Here is a 27,473-nt window from a genome sequence, read left to right on the forward strand (position 1 = left end):
TAAGCAGACTGAGAGGGGAGAGAATTGGGTTCTGACAAGAAAACTGAGTGGGATACTGGGGTGAGGTGAGGAGCTGTGCGGATTTCTAGGGGGAGAGCATTCTAAGCTGAGAGAACAGCAAGTGCAAAGGCCCTGAGGTTGTACTTGCCTGGTGAGTTCAAGGATGAGCAAGGCCACTATCTTCTTCCCTGCCCAAAGCTGCATCTAGAACATTGGGGCAGCATGCCGTTAACTAGCACCCTACTCCACGCACGGCGCGCACGCACACTCTGTTCCTTATCCAATTGTAATGCCATCACCTCTCCTCCTTAATTTAAACCTCTTCCTCCTTACTTGACTAGTGAAAGGATACCATTTCTCTGCTCTTTTTAAAAGTGGGTGTGGCTGAGTTAAAACATATTTGCTTGACATAAGCTTAATTATTCATCAGTGGGAACCCGAAAAGGGAGTCAGAGAGGGGAAGGGGTCAGGGTGGAGTCGAGGGGGGCCGGGGAGGGGAGCTGGGGTGTAGAGGGTGCCAGACTGGACAAATGGGGGGCGAGGTGGGGGACCAGCCAGGCCGGGGACAGGGGCAGTAGGGAGGGGCTGGGGACCGAGAGGGAGCGTCGGGATCCAGAGGGCGAGGGATTGCGGAACTGGGGTGGGGTTGGGAGTTGAAGCAAGTGGGGACTCAGTGAATGCGACAAGGCTGGGACATTGGAAGGGGTGGGATTAGAGGTCGGGGGCGCCCGACAGAGGGTAGGAAATGGAGGGGCGAGACCCGGGCGAGGGTTAGAGGGCGGGCGCTGGTGTGAGGGAACAGAGCGAACTGGGCAGGTTCCGAAGAGTACCGGTGCTGCAACTTCAGAGTCTGGGCCAGCGAAGGCGCGGCCCGCGGACGGCGCGGGCGACACAGGCGAGGAAGTCCGCGGAGCGGAGCGCGGGTGGGGGAGGGGATGTGCATTACACAGTGTCCCCCACTCCTCTCGGAGTTCCAAGTCTTTTCCTCTGGTCCCGCCTTCTTCTCGGGAGTGACAGACCCGTCGGCCAACCAGAGCCGCGGGCCGGGCGCCGCTCAGCCAACCACGTGGCGGAGGGCGGAGCTGAGGAGGGGGCTCGCAGGGCCAGGGGGAGGGGGCCGGGGGCCTCCAAGGGCTCTGGAGCGGCGACCGGCGAGCCATGGCGCTGGGGCTGCAGCGCGCAAGGTACTTGGGTTCGGGGGCAGGAATGGCGGCGATTGGGGGGCTCTCCTTCCGGAGACCCCTGAGCTGGGTGGTGGAGGGGTGCGCGGGTGCGAGCCAAGGACGCCCCGGGGCGCGCAGTTGGAGGCACGTCCCAGCCGCACCCTCCACCCTAGGGGACTGCAGGGCTGGGGGATTTCCCCAAGTCCCCGGCTGCCCCGCCTGTCTCGCCAGGAGCGACTTTGGGGTCGTGATCCCCGATTTCCTGCTACCTCGGGCTCACTTCCCCGCCTGGCTGGGGGTGCGGAATTAGGGGTAAGCTGCATTTGAGCGGTCCCCGGGCTTCTGGGAGTTACTCTCCCAACACATACTGATCGCTCTGTCCCCGAACCCCCAGGATTGAGGTTGCTCCTTTGCCAGCAGACCCCTGGGATCCTAGGAAATATGAGATGTTCCCAAATTGAGCCTTTCCCAGATACGGGGAGTCCCTTGGAGTGGCATTCAGCTCCTGACTTCAAGAGAAAAAAGATCTCCTTAGATAGGACCCTTCCTGATACAGGCTCTCAAACTTTGAGTTTTCCTAGAAATGAGCAGAGAGGGGCCCCTTTCAGAAGCTGCCTGGGACCTTTCCCAGGGGCCTTTTTGTAGCCTTTTAAAAGGTAGGGTCACCCCCTTAAATAACACGGAAACAAGATCGACCCACTTCCCAAAGTCTGGCCCTTTGTCTCGGTCCTCCACCCCCACCCAGTCCCTTTTACTGAGGGACAGGGGGGCCCCATCCAAGCCTTATTTGGGGGAGACCCCCTGGGGTGGGAGCTGTGCGGGCTGCAGTGTGAGAGCCTGAGCCGCTAGCTGTGGTGGGAGCGCCCCCTGCGCAGGGCTCAGCTGGGCTCTCCTGGGCAGAGGGTGGGTTTCTGGGTTCACCTCCCAGCAGGGGCAGATCTGCTGGGGCAGAAGGGAACCTGTGCTCTGGGACCACTGGCAGAGGGTCCCATCTGGCCATGTTCTCATGGGACTCCGGAAAATGTCCCAGGTCCTTAACTTTCCCTGTCCAATCTGAGGCATCCAGTAAGCCTCACCCCCTTCCCTCCTCCCTGGCTTCGCAGGTCTGATTGGACCCGTCCACACCCCCATGTTTTCTTACCTCCCTCCTAAATTCGGCCCCCCTCATTCTATTCTGGTCCCTGGCTCTGGGCCGACCAGGGAACTCTATCCCACCCCTTCTGGGCCAGCTGTGGCCCCACCTCCCAGCGCCCCCTCCTGGCTGGGTGGGGGCCGATCCTGGCTGAGCTGGGGTGCTCCCCCCTCCTCACTCAAGGCCAGCCCTTTCCTGTGGTGTCATCTCGGCGCTGCGCACCACTCACTCATAACTCGCACCCGGATCCCGGCCGCGCTCCGTCCCTTCCTGCGCCCCCAGGGTGGCACTTCAGCCAAAGGGGGCCTGGGCAATGGTGAGTGGGCCCTCCACACCCCCTTGCCCCCTTCCCTTCTTCCAGTTTGGGCTCGCTGCCATCCCACCCCGAGCAGGGGTGTTTGGAAATCCTCGATGGGTACAGGGCCCTGAGTGACCACCAGAGGTAGGGGGCTCCTGAAGAAGACAGGACTTTGGGAACGGGCACCCCACTGGATTACCATGTCCTTGGGCACAAGAAGAATCAGGGGAAGAGAGGACCCTCCCCCCGGCCCCGCCCTGAGTCTTCTCAAACCCAAACCCTGCCTCTGGACTCTCGGACTTCCTCCCGGCAATGCCAAGAGGAGTCCTTGCCCACGTACAGTCTAACCCCCCACCTCCAGATCCTCCATTTTTTGCAAGACCACTAATACCCAGTTGAGTATCAGAAGAGAGAGGCCCAGAAGCAGCCCTGAATGTGGGGCAGGGTCTCCCCGCTTTCATCATGCTGTTGCTCATGGGTGGCAAGTCCTTCAGGCAGGGAAGAGGTGGGCTTCTCTCCCTCCTGGTTGGGACAGGGGGCACTGGGCCCCAGCCCCTTTCCCAGGCCTCACCCTGAGGCCTCCAGAGCGTGGTCCCACCCCTGTTCTGGGCTGGAACACAGAGGAAGGGTGGCAGGGTTCCAGCTGCACGTCCCGAGCTGGGCAGAGTGCCAAGGGGCTGGCCCAGGGCTGGGCATGGGGCCAGCTGGGGAGATCAGGAGGCAGCAGGGGTGGGACGGGGGAAGGGACTGTGGCCACTAGGTGAAGGAGGGGCAGGGCAGGGGCCCCTTAGGTGGTGGGTACAACTGCCAAGAGCACAGGCCCCAAAGTCAGGGTTCAAATCCCAGCTCGCCCACTTTCTGGCGGTATGGCCTTGTGCCCGTGGCTGCCCCTCTGAGGCTTAGTTTCATATCCTGGAAAATAGGGGTCATACCTCCCCTCCTCCACCCCACAGCAAGATGAAGAACCAGTGAGGAAACAGACCCCGGGGGTGGGAGACCCAGTAGGTGTGCAATAAACTGCGCTCAAGCCGGAGTTCTGGGTGGAAGTAGGTAGACCTGGCTTGAATCCTCGCTCTGCTATGGAAAGCTGTGTGGTCTTAGGCAAGTGCCATCACCTCCCTGGGCCTGATTCCTCATCAGGAAACGGGAAGGTAATGGCAGGTGCATGGTTGGATTAACTGAGAAGCAGGTGAGCGCAGCTGAGGATCGATGGTGGGCGCTGGGATTCCCCCGGGGTTACTTGGGCAGGGGCTGCTCTGACCCTCGGTTTCTACCTCTGTACGAGGGAGATCACTTCTGCTCCATAGGGTGGCTGTAAGGATTTAATGGGGTCTCTAGCTCCATGAGTGTTCAATACACCAACGCTATCACTATTACTACTATCATTATTCAGTCCTCTTCCCAAGGTGCTTGTATAAAAGCCGTGTAATTGTACACACACGCCACACCATGGGGTCACCACCACAGCCCACAGGTTACTGCAGTGCCCAAGAGGCTCCCAAGCCTGGGCCTTCCATCCCTGATGTGCACAAAGGGAAAAGAGTAAGTTTAAGGTTTATATAGCACAAACCCATTGCCAGGTTCTGTTTTCTAAGTCCTTGATATGTATTAATTCATTTAATCTTCAAGCAACCCTATGGGGTAGGTGCTGTTACTGTGCTCAGGGAGGCTGTGCAACTTGTCCAAAGTCACACAGCTGATAAGTAGTGAAGGTGGGATTGGAACCCTGAACCGGAGGAACTAGCCTCCACACTCTAACAGGAAAGGCCCGCATTTCCCGTTAGAGATGTTAGAACATTCCGAGAACGGGCTGGGAGCTGAAAGGAGGGTCCCTCTGCAGCCCCTGGCTGGCTCCTTCTCTGGAGGAAGCAGCCCTGCCACGAAGAGAGAATTACAGAGCCCAGCTGCCTGGGAGGTGGGGCGCGGGCAGCGCCTCTTCCCACTCCCTGTTCCCTCTGTCTGGGCCCCCAGCTCAGGGAGGCCCACCCCCCCCACCCTCTGGGCAGGAAGACAAACAGGGCTGGAAGAGAACAGGACGGAATGTCCTCTAGGGCAGAGAGGACTGAGGCCCCTGCCCCCAGCAACCAGGAGGGAGGAGATGGGGGCCATATCTCCCCCCTTCTGTGCCTCCCACCCTGTTGCACTGAGGGCGTTTTTTTTTTTCCCCCTCCTCTAATCTAGACAGGAAATCTCCTCCCCTCTCCCTGGGGGTGGGGCTGCAGGTCTCCTGCCTGGGGCTGAGGTTGATGCCACCGTAGAAGCTGTCTTTGCTCCCCTGAACTTAAGAAGGGACAGCATGCCCTCCTAGCAGTTGGTCTCGCTTCCCTGGGAGGGGTCCCAAGAAGGGAATTAGAGAAAAGACTGAAGGTTTTGAAACCTCCCTGCCTGGATTCAAATTCCAGCTCTACCAGTTACTGGCTTTGTAACTTCTTGGGCAAAGGACTTCACTTTTCAGAGCCTCGGTTTCCCCTTTGTAAAATGGAGGTCTAAAATGCCTCCCTCCTAGGGCTCTGCTGAGGATTGAACGAGTACACACAGGCAGAATACCTAGCACAGTGCCAGAAACATAAATGCTTAGCAAATGACAGCTGCTTATTACTAATGGTTTTATTAATGTTATAAACATAGATAAGACTATACTATATGCTATGCTAGATGTAATACACCCTGTAATTTTTTATTCAAAACTGAAAATATAGAGACACTGGGTTCCAACAGACCTGGAGTTTGAATTTGAAGACAGTGGCAGAAGCAGGGAGTGGCACTAAAACCCGGAGATAAATCCAGGGCCACAGAGACAGGGAAAATTTAGGAGTTCAGGCAGACCAGTTTTCAAACCCTGGCTTCACTATTTATAGGCAAGCACTGCACCTCTCTCTGCCTCAGTTTCCTCATCTGTTTAATGGGAATGTCATTATAACTTTCTTCGAGGGCTGTCTGAGCATTATATGGGTTAACAAAGTTCACTCTGGGCCCAGGGTCTGACATAGTAGTAAAAGCTGGATAAGGGGCAGATATTTCTGACGAAAAGATACTCATTCTTCCGGCCCCCACACGCAAAATGCAGGTATTAGAAGTGGATTACAGGGCAGGAATGAGTGGTAAGCCGTCGGCTAGACAGAACTGGTTGGTTTGCTGTGTCACCCTGACAGGTCCCTGCCCCTCTTAGTGGGCCGTTAGACTTTGAGATCTATGTTCCAAGATTATGAGGACTCAGCTCAGCTGAGGGGAAAAGACAGGGGAGGAGATTCTGGGAGGCTGTAGGGCAGGGGGCCTGGGAAGCTTCCTCCCTCCCCTGGCCCCAGGCCAGCTCGGCCAGCCCCCTCTCAGCAGGAGGCCTCCCTGTCCCCTAGGCATCCCTAGCCCAGGATATAAACTGCAGATAAAAGTCAGGGAGGGGACAGAGGGGCCCTAGGCGCGCCTCGGAGAAGAGCAACGCGCTGGCAGCATGGGCTGGCTTGGGAACAGGTAAAATCCGGGGCTAGGAGGGGCTCCAGGGTGTAACCCTCCCAGGCCCAGAAAGCGCCATGAATTCGCCGGGGCCACACAGCCGCAGCCCTGCCCTCAATGAGCCCGGGCCCCATGTGGCGCGTCCTGTAGTCCTCTTGCCTTTCGGGGGACGCCATCAGTGAACGCTGCTCTTGCCCTCAGGTCGAGCACGGAGCTGCGCAAGGAAAAGTCCCGGGATGCGGCCCGCAGCCGGCGCAGCCAGGAGACCGAGGTGCTGTACCAGCTGGCGCACACGCTGCCCTTCGCGCGCGGCGTCAGCGCCCACCTGGACAAGGCCTCGATCATGCGCCTCACCATCAGCTACCTGCGCATGCACCGCCTCTGCGCCGCGGGTGAGCCCCGCCCCGGGAATACCCGTCTCGGCAGGCCCCGCCCACAGAAAGCTACAGCTCAGGGAGGCCCCGCCTCCGGGAAGTCTTATCCCGCCCCGGCCCCGCCCCCCGGTGACGTATCCCGGCGGAGCCCCACCCCCTCGGGAGTCTATCACTTGTGAGGCCCCGCCCCTCGGGGGGTGCGCCCTTGGGAAGCCCCGCCTCCTTAGGATTCTAGGTGAGGCCCGCTCATTCCACTAGGCCCCTCAACCGTTAGAATTTGGTCCCCTAGGACAGCGATCCTCAACCTTTTTGGCACCAGGGTCCGGTTTCATAGAAGACAATTTTTCCACGGACTGGAGCGGGGGGAGGCGGAGCTTAGGTGGTGATGCGCAGCCCGCTTCCTAACAGGCCATGGACCTGTATGGGGACCGGTTTGGGGACGGCAGCCCTAGGAGATTTTCCCGGATAGGCCCTGTCCTGTTATAATAAATACCCAAGGGAGGCTCGTTGCTGTACTTGAGAGTCCCCCTTCCCCTCTCCTCCCCTCTAGCTCTGCCACTTCTTCCCTTGGTAGCAATCCCCTTGACTTTCAACTCTGCGGGAGGCCTTGCCCTGCGCATACACGCACAGACACACACACACACCCCCTTTGGAATCCCTGGATCCTGAAAAGATTTTACCATGAGGGAAGTAGAGCCCTCCTCTGGCAGGCTCTGCCCACTGGACCTTCCCTGCCCCACAGAATTTTACTTCTGCGTGAGGCTTTGCACCTTTAGAATTTTGTCCCTTGGGCGTCCCTGCTGCTGTAGAGTTTTGCCCATCTGGAAGGTCCCGTCCTCCAAGAATTCTGAGCCCCTGGGAGGCTTGCCCACCCGCCGTATTCCAACTCCCCCTTAGGCCCTGGACCCTTAGAATTCTGTCCCCTGGGAGACCCTGCTCCTAATTCCAATGCTTGGTGGTCTTGCTCTCTTCCTTGGGACTTCCAGCCACTAGGACGTGCCCCGCCCCCCACCTGGGGGGAACTGTAAGTTTCTCTGAATGATGGGAGGCCAGCGGGGGCGGGGGGGGGCCACAACTGACTAGAGACACCCCCGTCCCCCTGCCTCGGGCACCAGGGGAGTGGAACCAGGTGGGAGCAGAGGGAGAACCCCTGGATGCCTGCTACCTGAAGGCCTTGGAGGGCTTCGTCATGGTGCTCACCGTCGAGGGAGACATGGCTTACCTGTCGGAGAATGTGAGCAAACACCTGGGCCTCAGTCAGGTGAGAGGAGCTGCCTGCTCTGTGCCTGGCCCTGTGCTGGTGATGCTGGGAATATGGTGGTGACCAAGACAGTCTTGGCCCTGCCTTTATGGGAATCACAGTACAGAGGGGAGACGGGCATGTCACCAGACAGGAAGACCCAGAATGGTCAGGGCTGGGATGGGACAGCCTGGGGGGGTGTGGGAGACCAAAGGCAGGGGATACCTGACCCAGCTTGGGGGGAAATCGATGGCTTCCTGGAGGAAAGTACATCTGAGCTGAAACCTGAAGGTCTTGGCCACTCAAAAGGGTATGGGGAATGAATGGGACCAGTGATGATCAGGAAGATATACGACAGAGGGAACAGAACAGAAAGAGGCTCAGAGACGAGAGGAAGCAGAGCACTTTGGGGAAATAAAGAAGTTTATCCTGTCTAGGTGCAGAGTGCAATGGGAGAAGTTGAGAGAGAAAATTCTAAAGAGGTCAGTAGGGGCTGGACAATTTAGGACCACATTAGAAGCTTTCTCTCCAGGGCCCTGGGGAGCCATGGAAGGATTTGAAGCTGTGGAGAGGTTGTGCCAGAGAGAGAGAGAATCAGATTTACATTTTTGGAAGATCCCTCTAGGTGCTGCATGGAGATAGAGTTGGAAGCAATGAGACCAGAGGTGGGGAGATCGAGGTGTGGGTGCCAATCTCGGGTGGGAGAAGAGGTGTAGGGGAGAGGCCATGGGGATGGGAGGATAAAAACAAGACGCTAACTTTAATTAACCCTTACAGTGAGCCCCATGAAAAAGTTCCCATTCTCTCTTCTATTTCATGTAAGTGGATGTCATGGTTGGCATCTGTCCCTTTTCCCTGCCTCATGACCCCACTTCTGGTACCAATGTCTCTGTTGGTATGAGCTGTTGAACTCAGAGAGGTGACTGCCCCAAAGCCAAAGCTGGGAAGCGGCCGAGCCAGGGTGTGAATCCAGCTCCAAGAGGTGCTGTCAGAGGAGTGAGACCTCACTCTTGCCCCTTCACTGTCACTGTCACCACTCACGTGAACTGGTGTGGGTCCCCCTTCATCTGTGTCCCCTCCCCCGGCACCAGCCTCACTGATTAAGTTGGAATGAGCAGTTGGGTTTCTGGCTTGGCAAACAGGCGTGATTTGAATGGGGTCTCATCTCAGGGCCTTTGCACTCGGGTGAGGGGACTCGGATGGCAGGGAGGAGACGGGTCAGAGGCCTGATTCTCGAGCTCTGCTCCCGTCCCTGGCAGCTGGAGCTCATCGGACACAGTATCTTCGATTTCATCCACCCCTGTGACCAAGAGGAGCTTCAGGATGCCCTGACCCCCCAGCCGAGTGAGTTCCTTGGAGGCCTCTGTCCCCACTTTACAGAGGAGGAAACTGAGGCTCCATGCCTCCCTCTGCATATCCCTTCCTCCTCTGCAACACCGGACTAAGGGAAGTGGAAAGAGGAGAAATAGCCCTGCCCTGGGGGTCTGTGGGGACACACTGTCTGGCTCCAGGTCCCAGTTTTGGGGATGAAGCAGGGGAGACTTTCCAGGCTGCTGGAGAGAACCGGGCCCTGTCTGTGGCTCCCTGGTGACCTGTCCCCACCCCCTGACCCTCCCCAGGCCTGTCCAAGAAGAAGCCAGAGGCACCCACCGAGCGGTGCTTCTCCTTGCGCATGAAGAGCACCCTCACCGGCCGAGGGCGCACCCTCAACCTCAAGGCGGCCACCTGGAAGGTGGGCAGGGCCAGGCCCAGAGGGTGCCCGGGGCCTGCTGCGGCCAGGCTTGAGCCCCTGAAGATCTCGAAGGCGGTTGCGGTCCAGGGGTCTCCGGGGCTGGGGACCCTGCGGGGCTCTCTCAGGCTGGGTCTGGTGGGTCCTGAGGGCGTCTAGGAGGTTGGGCTGTGGGCCTGGGGCCGGGGCTCCTCAGCCCCTTGAGTGTGGAGTCCACCTGGGGTTGGAATCTGAGGGTCTGGAGTCCTCAGGGATCTCCTCTGAGCTCCCTGTGGGGGCCAGGTCCCCGTGGGCCCCGCGGCATCCCTGCCTCGCTCCCTCCCGGCCCCCAGGTGCTGCACTGCTCTGGGCACATGAGAGTCTACAGGCCCCCCGTGAAGACCTCCCCGGCTGGGAGCCCCAACTCGGAGCCCCCCTTGCAGTGCCTGGTGCTCATCTGTGAAGCCATCCCCCACCCGGGCAGCCTGGAGCCCCCGCTGGGCCGGGGGGCCTTCCTCAGCCGCCACAGCCTGGACATGAAGTTCACCTACTGTGACGAGAGGTGGGCAGGGGCCCAGCTGCCCCCCAGCCCTTCCTCTTCCGTCCTGCCCAAGTTCACAAGCTGAGTTTCCCCTCCCACCCTCCTCACCCCCACCTCCCTCTCTCTCTTCCTGTGTCTGCCTATCTCTGAATTTTCTATGGGGCTTTGTATCTTTGATTCTGTCTGTTAGTGTCTGTCTCCCTTTGTTCTTTTTCTTACGTGAGTCAATTTGTAGCCTCACTGCAGCCTCAAACTCCTGGCCTCAAGCGATCCTCCCACCTCTGCCTCCCAAAGTGCTGGGATTACAGCCGTGAGCCACTGTGCCCAGCCTATTTCTTTTCATTCTTTCCTCTCTTTCTTTTTGTGATTTTCTTTCTGCCCCTCTCTTCCTCCCCTCCTATTTCTTGCACTTTCTTTCTTTCTTTTCTTTGCTCTTCCCCCGCTTTTCGACCTCTCTCCCTTGTGTCAATTTCCTGTTGCTGTTGTAACATTACCGCAAACTCCGTGGCTCAAAATTACACAAATTCGGTGGCTTATCGTTCTCGGGGTCAGGAATTCGAAATGAGTGTTAGAGGGCAAAACTCAAGGGCTATGTTCCTTCTGGAGGCCCCAGGGAAGAGTCTGTGTCCCTGCCTTTTCCAGCTCCTCAAGGCCGCCTGCTGTCCTTGGCCCGTGGCCCCTTCCTCCGTGTCCACGCCACTCCTTTTCATGCTCTGACCGCCGGCCTCCCGTTTATTAATGTAAGGCCCTCCGTGATCACACTGGGCCCACCTGGGCAATCGGGCTCATCTCCCCGTCTCAAGATTAACTTCATCACCTCTGCAAGGTCCCTTTTGCCACATAAGATGCCATCATATTCATAGGATCTGGGAACTAGGGTGTGGACATCTTTGGGGGCATCGTCCAGCCCAACACACTCCTCTTTTTCTGTTTCTTACTTTCCCTTTCTCTCTGTTACAATCGTGTCTCTATGTCTCACTGGCTTTGTCCCCGTGTCCCCTTGCCCTTCCCTACACCCACCCTCCACCTCAGCCTGGCTGATGAGACACCCCCCATCCCAGGATCGCGGAGGTCGCCGGCTATAGTCCCGATGACCTGATTGGCTGTTCCGCCTACGAGTACATCCACGCGCTGGACTCGGATGCAGTCAGCAAGAGCATCCACACCTGTATGTGTGCTGTTTCCCCAGCCTGGAACCGGCTGCTGCATGGCCCCCAGCCGACACCCGGCCCCCAGCTCCCCACACCCCAGGGAGCCTTCCTCTCCCCACCCCAACACCAGCTCCCCAAGCCCCAGGGAAACTTCTTCTTCCTGGCTCCCCCATACCCAGCTCCCAATCCCAGAGCCTTCTCTCCCCAGCCGCCCCTTCTGTGGCCCTGACCCCTCCCCATCCCCCTCCTCAGTGCTGAGCAAAGGCCAGGCAGTAACGGGGCAGTACCGCTTCCTGGCCCGGAGTGGTGGCTACCTGTGGACCCAGACCCAGGCCACAGTGGTGTCTGGGGGCCGGGGCCCCCAATCAGAGAGTATCGTCTGTGTCCACTTCCTGATCAGGTACGCAGGAGGGATTGGGGTGGCAGTTTGTGTAGGTCTGGTCTACATCCGTGGACAGGCGTGTGTGTGCGCACATAAGCATGCATGTGTCTCATGCGTGTGTGTGAGGCAATGTGCACGTGTAATGTGTGTGTATGGCCATGTGAATGCACCTGTATGTGTCCACGTGTACACATGTATGTGTATGGGTGTGTGTACTATTAAATTTGTGTGTACTATTAAATTTAAAAGGACTATGTTGAAGTTAAAACAAGAAATGCAACAGAATTATGGGTTTTTTTTTTTTTTTTGCTTTTTAAAAATTGAGGTATAATTTACATACAGTCAATTCTATTTTTGGTTTACAGTTCTATGAATTTTGACAAATGCATGCGGTTATGTACCCACTACCACAATCAAGCTATAGAACAGTTTTTTTGGGGGGGAGGTTTTTTACACAGTCTCACTCTGTTGCCTGGGCTAGAGTGCCATGGCATCAGCCTAACTCACAGCAACCTCAAACTCCTGGGCTCAAGTGATCCTCCTGCCTCCTGAGTAGCTGGGACTACAGGCACATGACACCACACCTGGCTAATTTTTTCTACTTTTAGTCACCCAGATAATTTTTCTACTTTTAGTAGAGACGGGGTCTCACTCTTGCTCAGGCTGGTCTCGAACTCCTGACCTCAAGCCATCCTCCTGCCTCAGCCTCCCAGAGTGCTGGGATTACAGGTGTGAACCACGATGCCCAGCTGAACAGTTTGATCACCCCCAAAAATTCTCTTATAGTAAAACCCTCCCCAACCCCCAGTCCCTGGTAACTACTGATCTGTCCCCTGACCCTAGGGTTTGCCTTGTCCAGAATGTCATACACAGGGACTCATACAGTATGCAGTGTTCCGGGTTGGGCTTCTTTTGCTTAGCATGACATATTTAAAATTCATCCATGTTGTGGTTGATATCAATGGTTCCTTTGTAATGGTGAGTACTAGTCCATGGTATGAATGGACCACAGTTTGTTTATCCATTCACCAGTTGGAGGACTTTGGGCTGTTTCCTATTTTGGGTGATTACAAAAACAGCCACTGTAAACATTCTCATACAAGATTTTGTGAGATTACACGTTTTCATTTCTCTTGGGTAAACACCTAGGAGTGGAATGCATGGGTTATGGGGGAAGTGTATATTTAACTTCTTAAGAAACTGCCAAACTGTTTCCCAAAGTGGCTGTACCATTTTGCATCCCCATATCTGCATTCTCATCCACACAGCCGTGTATGAGAGTTCCAGTTGCTTCACATCCTTGACAGTATTTTGTATTGGATGGGGTTTTTTTTTTTGGTTTGGTTTTAATTTTAGTCACTCTAATAGGTGTATAGCGGTTCAATCATAGGCTTTTTACCCCTCCCCCATCATGCATCTTAGAGGATTTTCACCATTTAGGAATGCAGGGGTATCAATGACAACACTATGATGGGGGCAGCATATTATTACATAAGACAGAGTTAGAATTAAAGCTTTTCTGCGAAGGTTATCTTATAGGACATGGTGCCAATTTCTAAAGCCTTAGGGGTCTTCCCAGATCTGGGAAGTGTTCTGAAATACAAATCAATTTATGTCACTGTGCAGCTCAGAGGGCATTTCTGTGGCTCCCCAGTATCCTTAAGAGAAAGCTCGAGTGCCTTAGCGTGGGTTACCAGGCCCTGTGGGACTCCTGCTTCTCTCTTGTTCTCACTCACCCTCCAGACCTCAGGGCCTTTGCATATGCAGTTCCCCCGGGCCCCGTGTGCTCTGCTCTCTTCCCTCCCCTTTCTGCTGAGTCATGCCCCCTCATCCTTCCAGTCTCAGCTCAGACATCACTCCCTGGAGACCCTTTCCTGGGCCCCCACACCAGGTCTCTCCCCAGTATCCACTACTTTTTTTTTTTTTTTTTTTTTTGAGACAAAGTCTCATTCTGTCACCCAGGCTGGAGTGTGCAGTACTACGGTCACAGCTCACTGCCATCTTGAACTCCTAGGCTCAAGCAATCCTCCGGTCTCAGCCTCCCAGGTAGCTGGGATTACAGGTGTGCACCACCGCACCCTGCTCAGCCCGGCCTTCTTTGACTGCCCTTTTCAAAATTGCAAACCCCTAGTACTTATCACTATTTAAGCCAACACTGTCCTATAAAAGTGTGATGCCAGTCACATATGCCATTTTGAATTTCCTAGTACCCAAGTTAAAGAGGTAAACAGAAGCAGGTGAAATTCATTTTAATAATACATTTGATTTTTCCCGTTCAAGGTCACACAGCTCATAAGTGGCAGAGCTGGGCTTTGAACCCAGATCACTGGCTGCAGAGTTCTTGCTCTTACCCACTAGGCAGTACTGCTTGATTAGGAGGTGCTTGTGGAATGGACAAATGATTGAACTACATGTGGCGTATGTGCATATATGTGAGCCCAATTGTGTGACGCCAGGGAGCACACCTGTCCCTGTGTACACTTGGGCATACGTAAGTGTTCCTCTGTGTGCAGTATGTACACGTGTGATTGTGTGTGCTTATGCTTTCCAGGGGGACAAGGGTGGCTTTGGTCCAGCCTAAGTTGGGATGTTTCCTGCCCAGGAAGGGTCTAGTGAGGATGCCAAGGGGTCCTAGCTTCTCAAAGAGCTGGTGGGAAGACCGGGCCGACCTGCATTCTGTCCTGTGGGGTGTTATGCAGATGAGATGCAAATAACAAGGGCCTGGTCCTCGGCCAGCCCAACCCTCCAAAGGCCAGTTTGCCCAGCGAGCATTTGGATCGTCTCCGCAGCCAGAGACTGCGTGACGGGAGGCGCAGGGACATATGAAGGATGTATTTATAAATCTGTTCCCTTGAATATGAAAAACATCTATGAATAGAAACATCATAAATAAAATCTTATTCATAAAAATATAGCCCCATGAATTCTTCATATTTGGTAATGTAATAAAGAACATGTTAAAAATATACCTTTTATCAATACATGTATAAGCATCTGTTTATAAGTAAATATCTATAAAGAGACTGTTTGTTCTTCAGCCTTTCACTGTCCCCTCTGCTCCTGGGCCTCCCCCCTCTGACTTTCACTCCCCCACCCCCACCCCTTGGTCTCCCTTTTCTCTACCCAGGCTCTGCCACGTGCCAGCTTTTTTTTCTGTCTTTCCTTCTACAGAGGGAGCTTGGGAAGGGACAAACTTAACTTTCTTTTAAAAATGCTGTTATAGGCATGGTGGCTCACGCCTGTAATCCTAGCACTCTGGGAGTCAGAAGCAGGAGGATCGCTTGAGGTCAGGAGTTCGAGACCAGCCTGAGCAAGAGCGAGAACCCGTCTCTACAAAAAACAGAAAAATTAGACAGTTGTGGTGGCGTGCGCCTGTAGTCCCAGCTACTCAGAGACTGAGGCAGGAGGATCCCTTGAGCCCAGGAGTGTGAGGTTGCTGTGAGCTATGATGATGCCACTGCACTGTAGCCTGGGTGAAGAGCAAGACTGTCTCAAAAAAAAAAAAAAAATGCTGTTATAATAAAAAACAGTCAACAAAAATCAAATCTTTATGAGAAACAAATACACGTGGAAATTATTTTCTGCAAAATGCCCTCCAGCCCCTGGACACCATTGCCTCCTATGATAGGACATCATCCGAAAAGGCTGCCTGGGCTGGGACCAAAGACCCTCCCTGACTCCCACCCCCCTTTCTGCCTAGCCGGGTGGAAGAGACCGGAGTGGTGCTATCCCTGGAGCAGACGGAGCGGCACTCTCGCAGACATGCTCAGTGGGGCGCCTCCTCTCAGAAGGACGCCCCTAACTCCCGGGACAGCCTTGGTATGGAGCAGGGCTGAGGCTGGGAGAGGTTGTGCCCCTAGGACCCTTGGAGGGAAGCCCAAGTGCCTTAGTGTGGCTCACCAGGCCCTGTGGTACCTGCCTCCTGCCTCCCTCCCCTCTCCTGCGCCCTCCAAACCATATGGCTTCCTCAGAGCTCGTGGAACATGGATTCTTTCATGCCTCAGGGCCTTTGCACATGCAGTTTCTCTCTTTGTCCTCCCTCCTCTCCTGTGTCCATGGGCTGATTGCTCCAGTCTCCTGTCGCCCTCTGCTCTGGGTCCTGTGGCTCCTCCTCTCCCACCCTTAAGCTTCCTTCCTGTTCCCGCTTCGCTGCTGTTTGGCATCCAGTAATCGTGACCCTCCCAAGTCTGGCTCCTTCCTCCCGCTTCCTTCTCTGCACCCCACGTGTTGGATGAGCCTCCCTACCTGCTTGTTCTTGGGGTGCAGCTGCCCATATCCTCTCCCTTTCAGCCTCAGAGCTGGCTCTGAGCCATGCCTTGTCCTCTGGGGACCTTAGAAACTCCTTGAGGACAAGCTCCCCAGAGCTGAATGGCCAAATGGTGTTCTGGGGCCCCAGGCCCCTACCCTGGAACCCTCGGGGCCTCAGTACAATCTGGCAACTAAAGTTAACACCTGGCCTGGCCCAGCAGGGGTTCCACAGGCCCCTTCTGCCCAGCACTAGGAACCATGGCCATGGTGACTGGTTAAGATGTCAACCGCGTTCCCTGGGGTTGGCGTGGAGGGCTCTGACCCTTGGCTCTACATGACCACTGCTGTCCTCCTCACCTCCACATGTCCTGCAGACGCCCCTGGTCCCCGGATCCTTGCCTTCCTGCACCCCCCTGCCCTGAGTGAGGCCACCCTGGCTGCCGACCCCCGCCGATTTTGCAGCCCTGACCTTCGTCGCCTGCTGGCGCCCATCCTGGATGGGGCTTCAGTAGCCGCCACTCCCAGCACACCACCAGCCACGCAGCGTCCCCAAAGCCCTCTTCCGGTAAGCAGTTCTGCCTCCCACCCACCTGAGCCCTCAGGACCCAGGCTGCCTTGGCCTTGGCTCAAGCCTTGCTGTCCTCTGGGCTTCGGTTTCTCCATCTGTGTAGGGGAAGTTGGGATGAGAAGGGGTTGAGATTCCTTGAAGACCCAGATTCCAGAGTCTTCAGTTATTAGAATTCCGGAGTCTGGCCCCCAGCCTGGGAAGTTCCAAGCCGTGACCCCACCCCCAAGCCTGCAACCCAGTATCCAGGCTCTCTGAACTTTGACCTCAAAGAGTCGGAACGTCTAATGTCTTGATTTAGCAGAGCTATATTCAGATCCTAAGGCTGCCTCTCACCAGCTGTGTTACCCTGGGCAAGTGGGTGCTGGAGGCCTTAAATTCTTCACTTATAAAAGGAAGACAATGACAAGTGGCCATGTCATTGGTTATTGTGTGGGTTAAATAAGATTATTTGTAGGAAGCATCTAGTAGAGGCCTGGCACCTAGTAGGTGCTCAATAGACCATAACCTGGATCCTTGAGTGCGGCCTTTATTAAAAGGATTTGTTTTGTAAAATTTGGATTGAGCCAAGGGGCTGTACTTGGGGACCACGGGTTCTCCACCATCTGGTGTTGACTGTCTTCATCCCACTTCCCACCCCAAGAAAACATCTTCTCTTCACCAGAGAAATACAGACTGTGACCTTTGACCTCACCCTTTACCCCTGAGACAGCTGGATTCAGCATTGTTTTCCCCCCAAAATCCAGACTCCAAGACGTGTAGCCCAGAGAACCTGAATGTCTTGGCCTCGGACTCTGGTCTTTCTAACCTTCGCGATTTGCCCTGTTGACCTGCATATACCCGGCCACTCTGACTTTTGAACACCCAGGTTCAGAACTCATTTTCGTTTGATGTTGGACTCCCTTGTGTCCCCAGCTGTCTGACATATGAGCCCCACTTCTACCCCTGAGGTCCAGACTGTTTACTGTTGATACATCCCAGGCTTAAGATTTCCTGAAGTCTCTGCTCCCTCTCCCTGCAGGCCGATCTCCCAGATGAGCTACTCGTGGGCATGGACAGTGCACACAGACTCTGCGCCTCCGGGAAGGACCTCGAGGCAGTGGAGACAGATCTAGATATGGCTCAGGTAAGGGCTGGCATGGAAGGAGCAGTCTTCACCTCTGTGCTCTGGGGACTGACACATCTGGGCATTAGAGACGGGTGGTGCAGTGGCTAAAGAGATGAGGGGCTGGATGGATGGATGGACGGACCCTTGTATTCATTGGTTGAATGATGGTGGGTGATGTTTAGGCAGATATTTGGATGGATAAATGGATGGATGGGTGGATGTTTAGATGGATAGATGGACCACTGGTTCATTGGCTGATGAAAAATGCATAAAGATATTTGGATGAATGATTGATTGAATAGATAGATAAGATGACAGATGGATAAATGAAATGACATAAATGACATGATGGATTAGTTACCCATTACTACATAACAACTGACCTAAAAACTTAGCACCTTAAAACAGCTAACAGTTATGTCACATGGTTACTGAGTATCAGGAATCTTGGAGCTGCTTAGCTGGTGGTTTTTGCTCAGGGTCTCTCGTGAGATTGGAGTCAAGCTCTCAGCCAGGGCTACGGTCATCTGGAGCTAGCAGATTTGCTTCTAAGCTCTCACACATGAGATTGTTGGCAATCCTCAGTCCCTCTCTGGCTTTGGCTGGAGACCTCAGTCCCTCATCACATGAGCGTCTACATTGGTTGCCTAAGTGTCCTCATGGCGTGGCAGTTGGCTTCCTCCAAGGGAAGCAATCCAGCAAAGAGAGAGAGAGAGAGAGAGAGAGAGAGAGAGACGGGCAGGAAGGCAAAGAGATGGCAAGAGCGAGCCTGAGACAGAAGATACAGTCTTTCATAGCCTGATCTCAGAAGTGACGACCATGCCTGCTGCCATATTGTGTTGGTCATACAACCCAGTACAATGCAGGAGGCAGTTACACGAGAGTGTGAACACCAAAAGGCAGGGACCATTGGGGACCTCCAGTGATGCATGTCTCTCCCTCATGCAAAATACAGTCACCCCCTCCTGAGGCCTCCCAAAGTCTCTTCCAATGAAGACCAGAATATTTTTGTGGTGGGGGCACCAAGCATGAGTATGAGTCCAGAATCTTATTATCTAAATCTGGTCTGAGTATGGGTGAAGCTCCTCTCGATCTGCTGGCCTGTGGACTACAGAGACAAGTCATCTGCCACACACACCCCCAGCGTGCAGTGGTGGGACAGGCATAGGATAACTGCCAGAGCCACTCCTATTCAAAAAGGGGTGAAAGTTACCAAGAAGAGGAGGTCTGGGGAAAAAAATGAAAAAGAAAAAAAGTGGGGGGGGGAGTGAAAGAGGCAGCACACATGCATCTCTGGTCCATAGCAGTTCTGAAATCCGTCTGGGCAAATATGAGAAGTTCCTTGATTAGGATTTATTTGTACTACTTCCCAGGAGTTTTTCTTTTTCTCCGTGGCTCTTGGTGCCAGCCTCAGGGCTCTTGGCTCCTTGCTCTGAGTCGTCCTTCCTTTTTCATAAAAGGTAACACGTATTTGTAGCTGAGTAGTTTTCTCAACTTGCTTCCTCCTTCTAGAACTTTGGTGATCCAAAGGCCTCTTTTCATTCTGTACTGTCTCTATCCCTTCCAGTCCAATCTGACGATGTTTCTGTTCATATAATTCTCTTTTTAAAACTTTGTGGGACTTAATTAGCCGGGCATGGTGGTACGTACATGCCTGTAGTTCCAGCTACTCAGGAGGCTGAGGCAGGAGGATCACTTGAGCCCAGGAGTTGGAGGCTGCAGTGAGCTGTGATGACAAAACTGCACTCTAGCCAGGGCCACAGAGCGAGACCCTGTCTCAAACAACTTTGTGGGTCTTACGTGAATTTCTTTGGAGTTAATTCCACTAGACAAAAGCCACACCCACAAATTGCTTCAAGATAAGCCCTCCTCTACCTCTACTCAGCTTCTGCTGAGAAGCTAAGTGATAGTGCCCTTAAGTTTAGTAGAAGCCCTATTATTTGACTGACAAGATCTATGAGGGCTACCCTTAAACTCTTTAGAGTGTCTTTTGTCTGACCAAAGGACAGGCTGAGGCACCACTTTTCATCTTTCTGAAGCCTGAACAAGGAGTTAAGTCCCACCCTGAGCTTCATCTGCAGCCCATGCTTTCCTGGGAGGGCCCTTCTTTGCTCAGAAACCATTTCTTAATTTTAGCATCAGCTGCCATCTGGAGAGTTCCTACAGTCAGCCAAACTCAAGGTTAACGATACAGTTCTCTAGACTGCCAAGTCTGCCCCAAGTCTTCTGAATAGCTGCAAGTTTTGGGGTTCCCAGGGCCACCCTCACTTCAGACCAGCTTCCTAACAATTAGGAGATTTCCACAGTCTCCCACAGACTCCCCAGGTTTGATAATTCACTAGAAGTATTCATAGTACTCAGGAGAGCACTATACTTAGGATTTTTGTTTTATTATAGCAAAAGAATACAAATCAGAACCAGCCAAAGGAAGATATGCATAGCATGGAATCTGGGACTGGGAGGGTCCCAAAAGGAAAGCTTGCATGTCCTCAGGGACATGTTACAGTCCCAGTGCTGAAATGTGGCAATGTGTGCATAGAGTATTGCCAACCCAGGGTGCTTCATCCAAGCTTTGGTGTCCAGATTTTTTAATGAGATGTCATTACATCGGCATGATTGATTGAGTTACTGTCCACGTAACTGAATTCAATCTTCAGTCCCACCCCTACCTTCCCTGGAGGTCAGGCTGATTTCATGTGGCCCAAAGCCACAACCCTCTAATCAGGTGGTCTGGCATGGCCAGCCCCCATCCTGAGTTATCTCATTAGCATAAACCATCTAGGGGGCTCGCATGAGTCACTTTGTTAGCGTAAACTATCAGGTGTGGTCCAAGGGGCTCACAGGGAACAGCAAAGACACTGCTATCACTCAGGAAATTCTAAGCGTTTAGAGGTTACTCCTAGCAGCTGGGACAAAGGCCAGACCTCTCTTTGGATAAAGTTAATTCTTCACTACACAGGAAGGTTGAGAATTTTCAAAACCTTCAAGCCCCAGATCCTTCATATTTAACATTTCTTCCTTTAAGGAGAAATTTCCTTTCTCTCTTTCCTATTGCCTTTTACTATGAGTAGTAAGGAGAAGTGAGGCAGCTCCTTCAACATTGTGGCTGGAAATCTCCTTAACTGGACCCCCCGGTTTACTCGTTACATTTCCTACTTTCCACATAACTGCAGGCACTGGTGTTGCCAAACTTCCAGCCACTACACAACAGGCCCCTTTCCTCTGGTTTCCAGTAACACGTTCCTCACTTCCCTCTAAGCCCTCATTGGCAGCCTCTTCAAGGTTCAGACGTTGATCAATAGTTTGTTCAAGGCAATTTAAGATTTCTCTAACGTGCTCTTCAAAGAGTCCTTATACCCATTTTACAGATGAGGAAGCTGGAGCTTGACCTCAGGCACGCAACGCAGAAGTGGTGGAGCTGGGACTCCAGCCCAGGTCCACCTGTGTCCAAGGCTCACGCTCTTGACTCCCTCCTGCCCCGCTCAGGACGCTGATGCTCTGGATTTGGAGATGCTGGCCCCCTACATCTCCATGGATGATGACTTCCAGCTCAACTCCAGCGAGCAGCTACCCAGGGCCTACCACAGACCTCCAGGGGCTGTCCCCCGGCCCCGCGCTCGGAGCTTCCACGGCCTGCCACCCCCAACCCCTGAGCCCTCCCTGCTGCCCCGCTGGGGGAGTGACCCCCGGCTGAGCTGCTCCAGCCCTTCCAGAGGGGACCCCTCAGCATCCTCCCCTGTGGCTGGGGCTCGGAAGAGGTGAGCCACAGCAAAGGGGGGATGTCACAGGAGTGTAGGGAAGGTCCCTTCCCCTGGTCTTCTCCTTGCCTCTCCATCAGCCTCATCCCTCTCCAGTCCTGCTACCCTGCTGTCCGCTCCAGCCAGGCCCTCAGTGTCCCCAGCACGTGCCAAGTCTGTTCCAGCTTCTGTGCCTTTGCCCACGTTGTGTCCCCTTCTCAAGTGCCCTCCACTGTTACGGTTTATCCAAATCCCACCTGTCAGCCAGGGCTCTCTCCTGGGGAACATACTTACATCTGGCCTAGTGACAATTTATGTCACAGCGAGGAAGACATGGCCACCATGTCAGAGAAGGTGTATAGAACTAAGTCTCTTCACACCTTTGAGAATCTGATGAATGCTATGGACTCCTTTCTGAGAAAATGTACACATGCAGCTTTGCATATAATTTTGGAAGGTCTATGTCCCCCTTCCAAAGGCATTAGATTACTAACACTCAAGTTTTTGCTCTCCAGGTTGCACGCATGTGCCCACTTAGTATCCAGAATGGTCTTTTACTGTCCTTAGGAGGATTTTATGGATACATATTGGTATCTCCCAAGGCTCCTAGCTTTGGGCTGAGTATACACTGGGTGCCCAATAAAGACTTATTAAATGAAGGTGGGAGGGAATTATTAATGAATATAGTGGGTAGGTGGATGGAAGGATGGATGGATGGCAAGTGGGTGGAGAGACAGGTGGATGAATGGAAGGATGGATGGGTGGATGTTGTATGGGTGGGTGATGGATCATCAGTTGGATGAATAGGAAGATTATGGGTATGTGGATGGATGAATGAGTGACTAGGTGGATGGATGGCTAGATGCTGGGGGGAGGCGGAGTAGGTGGATGAATGCTTAGATAGGTGGACGGATGAAAGGAGGGATGGATGGAAGATGGGGTGGCTGGGTGGGCGGGTGAGGGATCATGGGATAGATGGGAAGACGGATTGGGGGCGTATCAGTAAAGGAATGAATAGGTCCCGGGGGGAGTGAATGAATGCCCACACCTGCCCAGGTTTGCTGTGTCCTGAGATTCTTGCCTGTTTTCCTCCAGGGCCCTGACCCAGAGCTCAGAGGACGAGGCCGAAGGAGCAGAGCTGCTGGGAGTGAGACCCCCCAAACGGTCCCCCAGTCCAGAACCAGAAAACTTTTTGCTATTTCCCGTCAGCCTGGTATGTTGGGGGATTAATGGGATTCTCTGGCCCTCAGAACCCAGCAGGTTTATACCTCCTCTTTTATAGATGGAAACCAAAATGGAGCAGGGGCAGAAGGTCTTACAGAAGGTCGTGGGCCCGCTGAGGCTAGGACCTTGATCTTCTAGTTTCACCAACGGGTGTGAAGGGGCTTTGCAAATATGTGTAAGTTGGCAAAAGGTGCAAAGGAGAAAAATTGAGTAGGGCGAGGGGAGAAATGGCAGGTGGTTAGTATCTGCAGGAATCTTCTTTGCTCCCATGGGACCCCCACCGCAAACTAGAATAGGTCTTGGCCTTGGATGACTAGTGCAGAATTAAGAGTACAGACACTAGAATCAGACTGGCTTGGGTTCAAGTCCCGGGTCTGTCTGCCACCTAGTAACTGTGAGACTTTGGGCAGGGGACATCACCACTCTGAGCCTCAGTTTCCTCATCTGGAAAGCGGGAATAGTTAATATCTCACAGGCCTGCCATGAGGATTAAATGATATGAGGCCCCTAGCTGACACTCAGTAGGCTGTCCATAAATGGTGTACAAAAACAAACCAAACAAAAGCAGCCCCTCCACCAGTGTCCCTGCCTCCAGTCTCACCCCTGCTATCCATTCTGCACAACAGCAACCAGAACGCACTTTCTAAAAGCCAGCCTGGGCTCTGTCATTTCCACAAGGCCTCCCTCTGGGACCTCCCATGGCTCTCTAGTACCCACAGAAGTACCCTGGCTCTTCACTCTGCAAAGGGCTGTTTTAACATGGGGGATGAGGTTGATCGTCTCAACAGCTTACATGTATTGAGTGCCTATTGTGTACCAGATGCTGACTGCACTGAGTGCCTTATGTGATTAATTTATTTCACCCCCACAATTGCTCTTAGAAATATTATTGTCGGGGGGAGAAAAAAAAATATCATTGTTATTATTATATGTATTTACACAGGAGAGGTTAAGCAACTGTATCAGTCAGAGTCTGGGCAGGAAACAGCACACTCAAATGGGTTGTTGAGGGGAATTTAACGACAGGACTGTGGACAAAGCTGTGGACAGGGTACAGGGAGGTCAGCAAGGGGCGGTGCGGCACCCGGGGCTAGCAGCAGGGAAGCCGACTCTAGCCCTAGCCTGAAGGTGCAGGCCAGGGGTGGCCACCAGATCCTGGAGCCAGTGGGGTTCACTTGATAAGGGCTGAAACCTTCCATGGAGGGACACAGCCAACTCACAGTGACCCAGCAGGGAAACAGCTACAAGAATAAATCGCCCTCTTGGATCTCCCACGAGCTGAACCCAACAGGAGCACACAGAGCAAGGCTGCGTGGTGCTGCAACCACACGCACAGGCCAGCCTCCTGGGGCACAGAAGATGGGGAAGAAGTGGGGGCAAGGCCCTGGGGGAACACAAGGAGGACGTCTGGGGCAGTGACAGGCGGCTGCTGGACCCCAACAGTGCCCTTGACCACTGCACCGTCCTGCCTCCTTGGATATTGATGATCATGATGGTGGTGACGGTGATGATGGCAGTGGCTACGTCTCTCCCACAGAGTTTCCTTCTGACAGGAGGCCCGGCCCCAGGGAGCCAGCAGCATCCCAGCACCCACCTCCTGGACCTGAATGAGCCCCTGGGTGAGTATCCACGCTGGGCATCCAGAAGCCCTGGGTCGTCATCCTCTGCCCTGGGAGGTGCTTGGATCATTGAGAGAAGGATGGGGCCATCCCAGAGGTGGTGGGGGACTGTCAGGGCCCAGCGGTGACCTTGGTGGAAATGGGCAGACCTCCCCCTCTTTTGTGGGCACTGCGGAGGAAGCAGAGACCCTCAGGGAGGCAGGGGCTGGCCAAGGCTGCCCCTTGGGGTGGAAGCCGAGCCCAGATCCGAGCCTGGGTTTCCTGCGCCTGCGTCTGATTATGCTTCGGAGCCCGTCTGAGTTGGGGTTGACCCCCGCCTTGGCCGCTCCCAGCTGTGTGGCTTTGGGAGAGCTGCTGCTTCTAGAGCCTCAGTTTCCTCCCGTGGATGGGGGCCTATTGAGATAGCTCTTATCTTAAGGAGATGTTTTGAGCAACTCACGGAGATGCCACACTGGAAGCGCTCAGCCCAAGAGCTGAGCGTTGTAAGTGCTCAAGGAACAACCGCCCAATGGCTGTGGTGATGACGCTGTTCCCAAAGCCCCTCCACAGAGCATGGGACAAGCTGCTGTGCTTGTCATCTTCCTGTGCAGCTATCAGCAGCCGTAGCTCCACTTGAAACCTCCAGGCTTCAACCAGAGGGATCTTTCCAAAGCATGAATCTGACCCTGGCCCTCCTCTGCTCAAAACCCTTCCATGGCTCCCTGTTGCCCTTCAGAGAAAGATCAGGCTTGGACTCAAGTCCCTGCAGGGTCTGGCTGCTGCCTCATCTCAGACCACACTGAGCTTCACACCCTCTGTCTCAGCCACCATCACCGTCTTCCAGTTTATTCCTTCCCTTCGTGCAGGTCACCAATATTTGTGGAGCACACAGTATGTGTCCAGACCTAGAACACCATACCGCCTTCGTGGAGCTGACATGCTAGTGTGGGAGACAGACCCTAACAAAAAAAACAAGTACAATAAAAAGGGCAAGAGACGAAAATAGGTGCCACTGGGGAAAAGAACGCATGCAAGGGGAAAGAGGGCTCTTGTAGGGGGGTGGGATTTCAGTTTTAAATAGTATGAGCAGGGGTGGCCTCACTGACAAGGTGCTAGTTGGGCATAGACCTGAAGGAGTGAGCCCTGATGATATCTAGAACAGTGTTCCAGGCAGAGGGAACAGCAAGTGCAAAGCCCCTGAGGTGAGAATGTATCTGTATTATTTGGGGAAAAGCAAGGCCAGTGTGGCTGAAACAGAGAGAAGAGGACAGAAAGGTGAGGGGCAGGTTGCATAGAGCCTCTATAGGGCACTGAGGTGGCTTCAAAGTTGCCTTGCTTTAGCACGCTGCCTCAGGGCCTTTGCATATCCTGATCCCTCTGCCTGGAATGCTTTTCCCTCTATTCTTTGCCTAATTACCACATCCTTTAGATCTCAGATCAAATATTACTCCTTCCACAAAGCCCTCTCTTGCTTCATAAGCTCACGGCTTATAATGCCCATCAGTCCATAATTATAGAGACATAGGTGTTTGTGTCATTATTTGATTACTGGCTGTCTTCTCCCAGCGAGTATAAGACCTATGAGTGCGGGGGCCAGGGCTGTCTTGGCCACTGCTGTACTCTACTTTGTGTGTGTGGCTGGGCACAGAGAAGGTCTCAGAACATTCAGGCACACTGCCTTTGTGCCAAGCTTTGTGCAAAATCATTTATGTACGTGATCCAATTAGTGTCCCACTCTGGAATGTCACCCCACGAGGGCAGGGAGTTTCATCCATGCTGGTCACTGCTGTATCCCCAGCACCTAGCACAGTCCCTGGCACATAGTAGTTGCTCAATAAATGTGTTTTGCATGAGCATATTCTCATAATGAGGTAGGCATGAAATCCCCATTTCCCAAGGACCAACAGCTCACTCACTGAGCACTTACCAGTACTAGTTATTGTTCAAAGCACTCTACTTGGATTTACTCATTTGGCCCTCACAACAGTCCTGGGAGAGAGGTACTGTTATTCGCCCATTTTACAGAGGAGGGGACTGAAGCACAGAGAGGTAAAGCCACCTGCCTCCGGTCACACAGCAAGTAAGTAGCAACACCTGGATTCAAACTAGAGCAGCATCTGGCTCTGGACTTGGGTTCTTAACTCCGGACTTAAACATCGCAGAGAGCTTCAGAGAGCAGAACGTGCCCAAGATTCCACTGCTGTGTGAATCTAGGCAGGCTTGACTCACCACCTGGGCTTTTCACTCCCATGAAGGGAAGATGGGTTGGGGTGATAATTCTCCACTGACTTGTCTTCCATCTTCCCCACAGGCCTGGGCCCCTCGCTGCTCTCTCTCTATCCAGAAGAGGACACTGTCCAGCCCAGGAGCCACTTCCAGCAGGCGGCAGGCGTGGCCCAGGCCCACTGAGCCAGCCTCCCTTCCCTTGTCCCTTTTCCTTCCCCAGCAAGGACCTCAACCACACTCCAAGCTGGCAGCCAACGCACAGGATGGGGGTGCCGGGAGAGGGGCCCGTCTCTTCTCTGAGTACCCCCCACCCACCTCGGGCCTACCTCAGCCCTCACCCCTCTGCCTGCTCCCAATCTGGGGGCTCTTTGGGGCATCAGCTCAGTGACCTCTGGGAGGGGGTCCTGGCCCCCTCCTTCTGCTCTCAGGACTTCCCTTGGGGTTCTCAGTACTTGGTTACCTCATTATCCCTTTCTCGGACTCCCTTGGCTTTATTTTGGGGAATAAGGGGCGGGGAGGGTTCGGGGTCAGATCTGTGTTTCTGGGCTCTGGGGAGCGTGGATAACCATAATCACATTTCTGTCTATCCCTCTTTTATTATTATTTTTGTTGATTTCATGATATGGTTTTGAATCACTATGAATTGTTTGGGGTCCACAAGAATGTGGGACTCCGCTCTTCCCCCATCCTCAAGTGTCACTGGGGGAGACTCTGGGCCAGACCTCACCCCTAGCGACTTCTGATTGCGGCCTCAGCCTCCCAAGCTGCCACCCAGCTCTGGCTTCCTCTTCCACTCCCAACTTCCTGCTGTCCCCTGCTCTGCCTGGACACGGACTTCATCTGTGGTCTTCCTATTTCAGGGGCAGCCGCCAACTTCCTCTGCTTCCAAACCATACACCCTCCAACCTTCTCTGGTTCCAGACTGCACAACCTCCAACCTTCACTGGTTCTAGACCACACAACCTCCAACATGGTCTGGTTTAGACCTCATCCTGAAAATCTTTCTAATTCTGGACCTCACAACCTCTAATTCTGCCTGTTTTCAAACATCAGCAATCTCCAAAGAATTATCTGGTTCCGGGCCTCATAACCTCTAACTCCCTCTGGCTCTAGAATCTATGACCAACAGATTCCATTGGTTCTAGAACGCACTCTCTTAACTTCCTCTGGTTCTAGACTTCTCCCTATAAATTCCTCTTGTTCTAGATCTCACACCCTATAACTCCTTCTGGTTCCAGATCTTATATCCAATGATTTCCTCTGGTTCTGGACCCCACAACTTCAAGATTCCTGTTGGTTCCAGTCTTCCCAATCTATAATAATATAAT

The 27,473-nt window shown here is 53.7% G+C and overlaps 1 protein-coding gene across 1 annotated transcript; it reads left to right on the top strand.

The window, feature by feature from the left end:
* Positions 1-1,158: 1,158 nt before the first annotated feature.
* On the top strand, positions 1,159-26,328 carry HIF3A (hypoxia inducible factor 3 subunit alpha). The gene is made up of 15 exons (XM_069456909.1): positions 1,159-1,184; positions 6,245-6,435; positions 7,533-7,678; positions 8,917-9,001; positions 9,277-9,389; positions 9,719-9,927; positions 10,968-11,074; positions 11,310-11,457; positions 15,140-15,258; positions 16,062-16,252; positions 17,274-17,378; positions 20,847-21,118; positions 22,193-22,310; positions 23,859-23,940; positions 26,231-26,328. Exons 1-15 carry the CDS (start codon positions 1,159-1,161, stop codon positions 26,326-26,328), a joined length of 2,010 nt encoding a protein of 669 aa, XP_069313010.1.
* Positions 26,329-27,473: the final 1,145 nt, after the last annotated feature.

This window comes from Eulemur rufifrons, chromosome 24 (genome assembly GCF_041146395.1).
Source record: "Eulemur rufifrons isolate Redbay chromosome 24, OSU_ERuf_1, whole genome shotgun sequence".
In the NCBI taxonomy this organism is placed as follows: domain Eukaryota; kingdom Metazoa; phylum Chordata; class Mammalia; order Primates; family Lemuridae; genus Eulemur; species Eulemur rufifrons.

Excerpts from the sequence above, each read along its gene's own strand:
- HIF3A (XM_069456909.1), top strand. The coding sequence starts at position 1,159 with ATGGCGCTGGGGCTGCAGCGCGCAAG. Across the intron at positions 1,185-6,244 it reads CTGGGGCTGCAGCGCGCAAG|GTCGAGCACGGAGCTGCGCA; the intron begins GTACTTGGGTTC and ends TCTTGCCCTCAG. Across the intron at positions 9,390-9,718 it reads TCAAGGCGGCCACCTGGAAG|GTGCTGCACTGCTCTGGGCA; the intron begins GTGGGCAGGGCC and ends CCCGGCCCCCAG.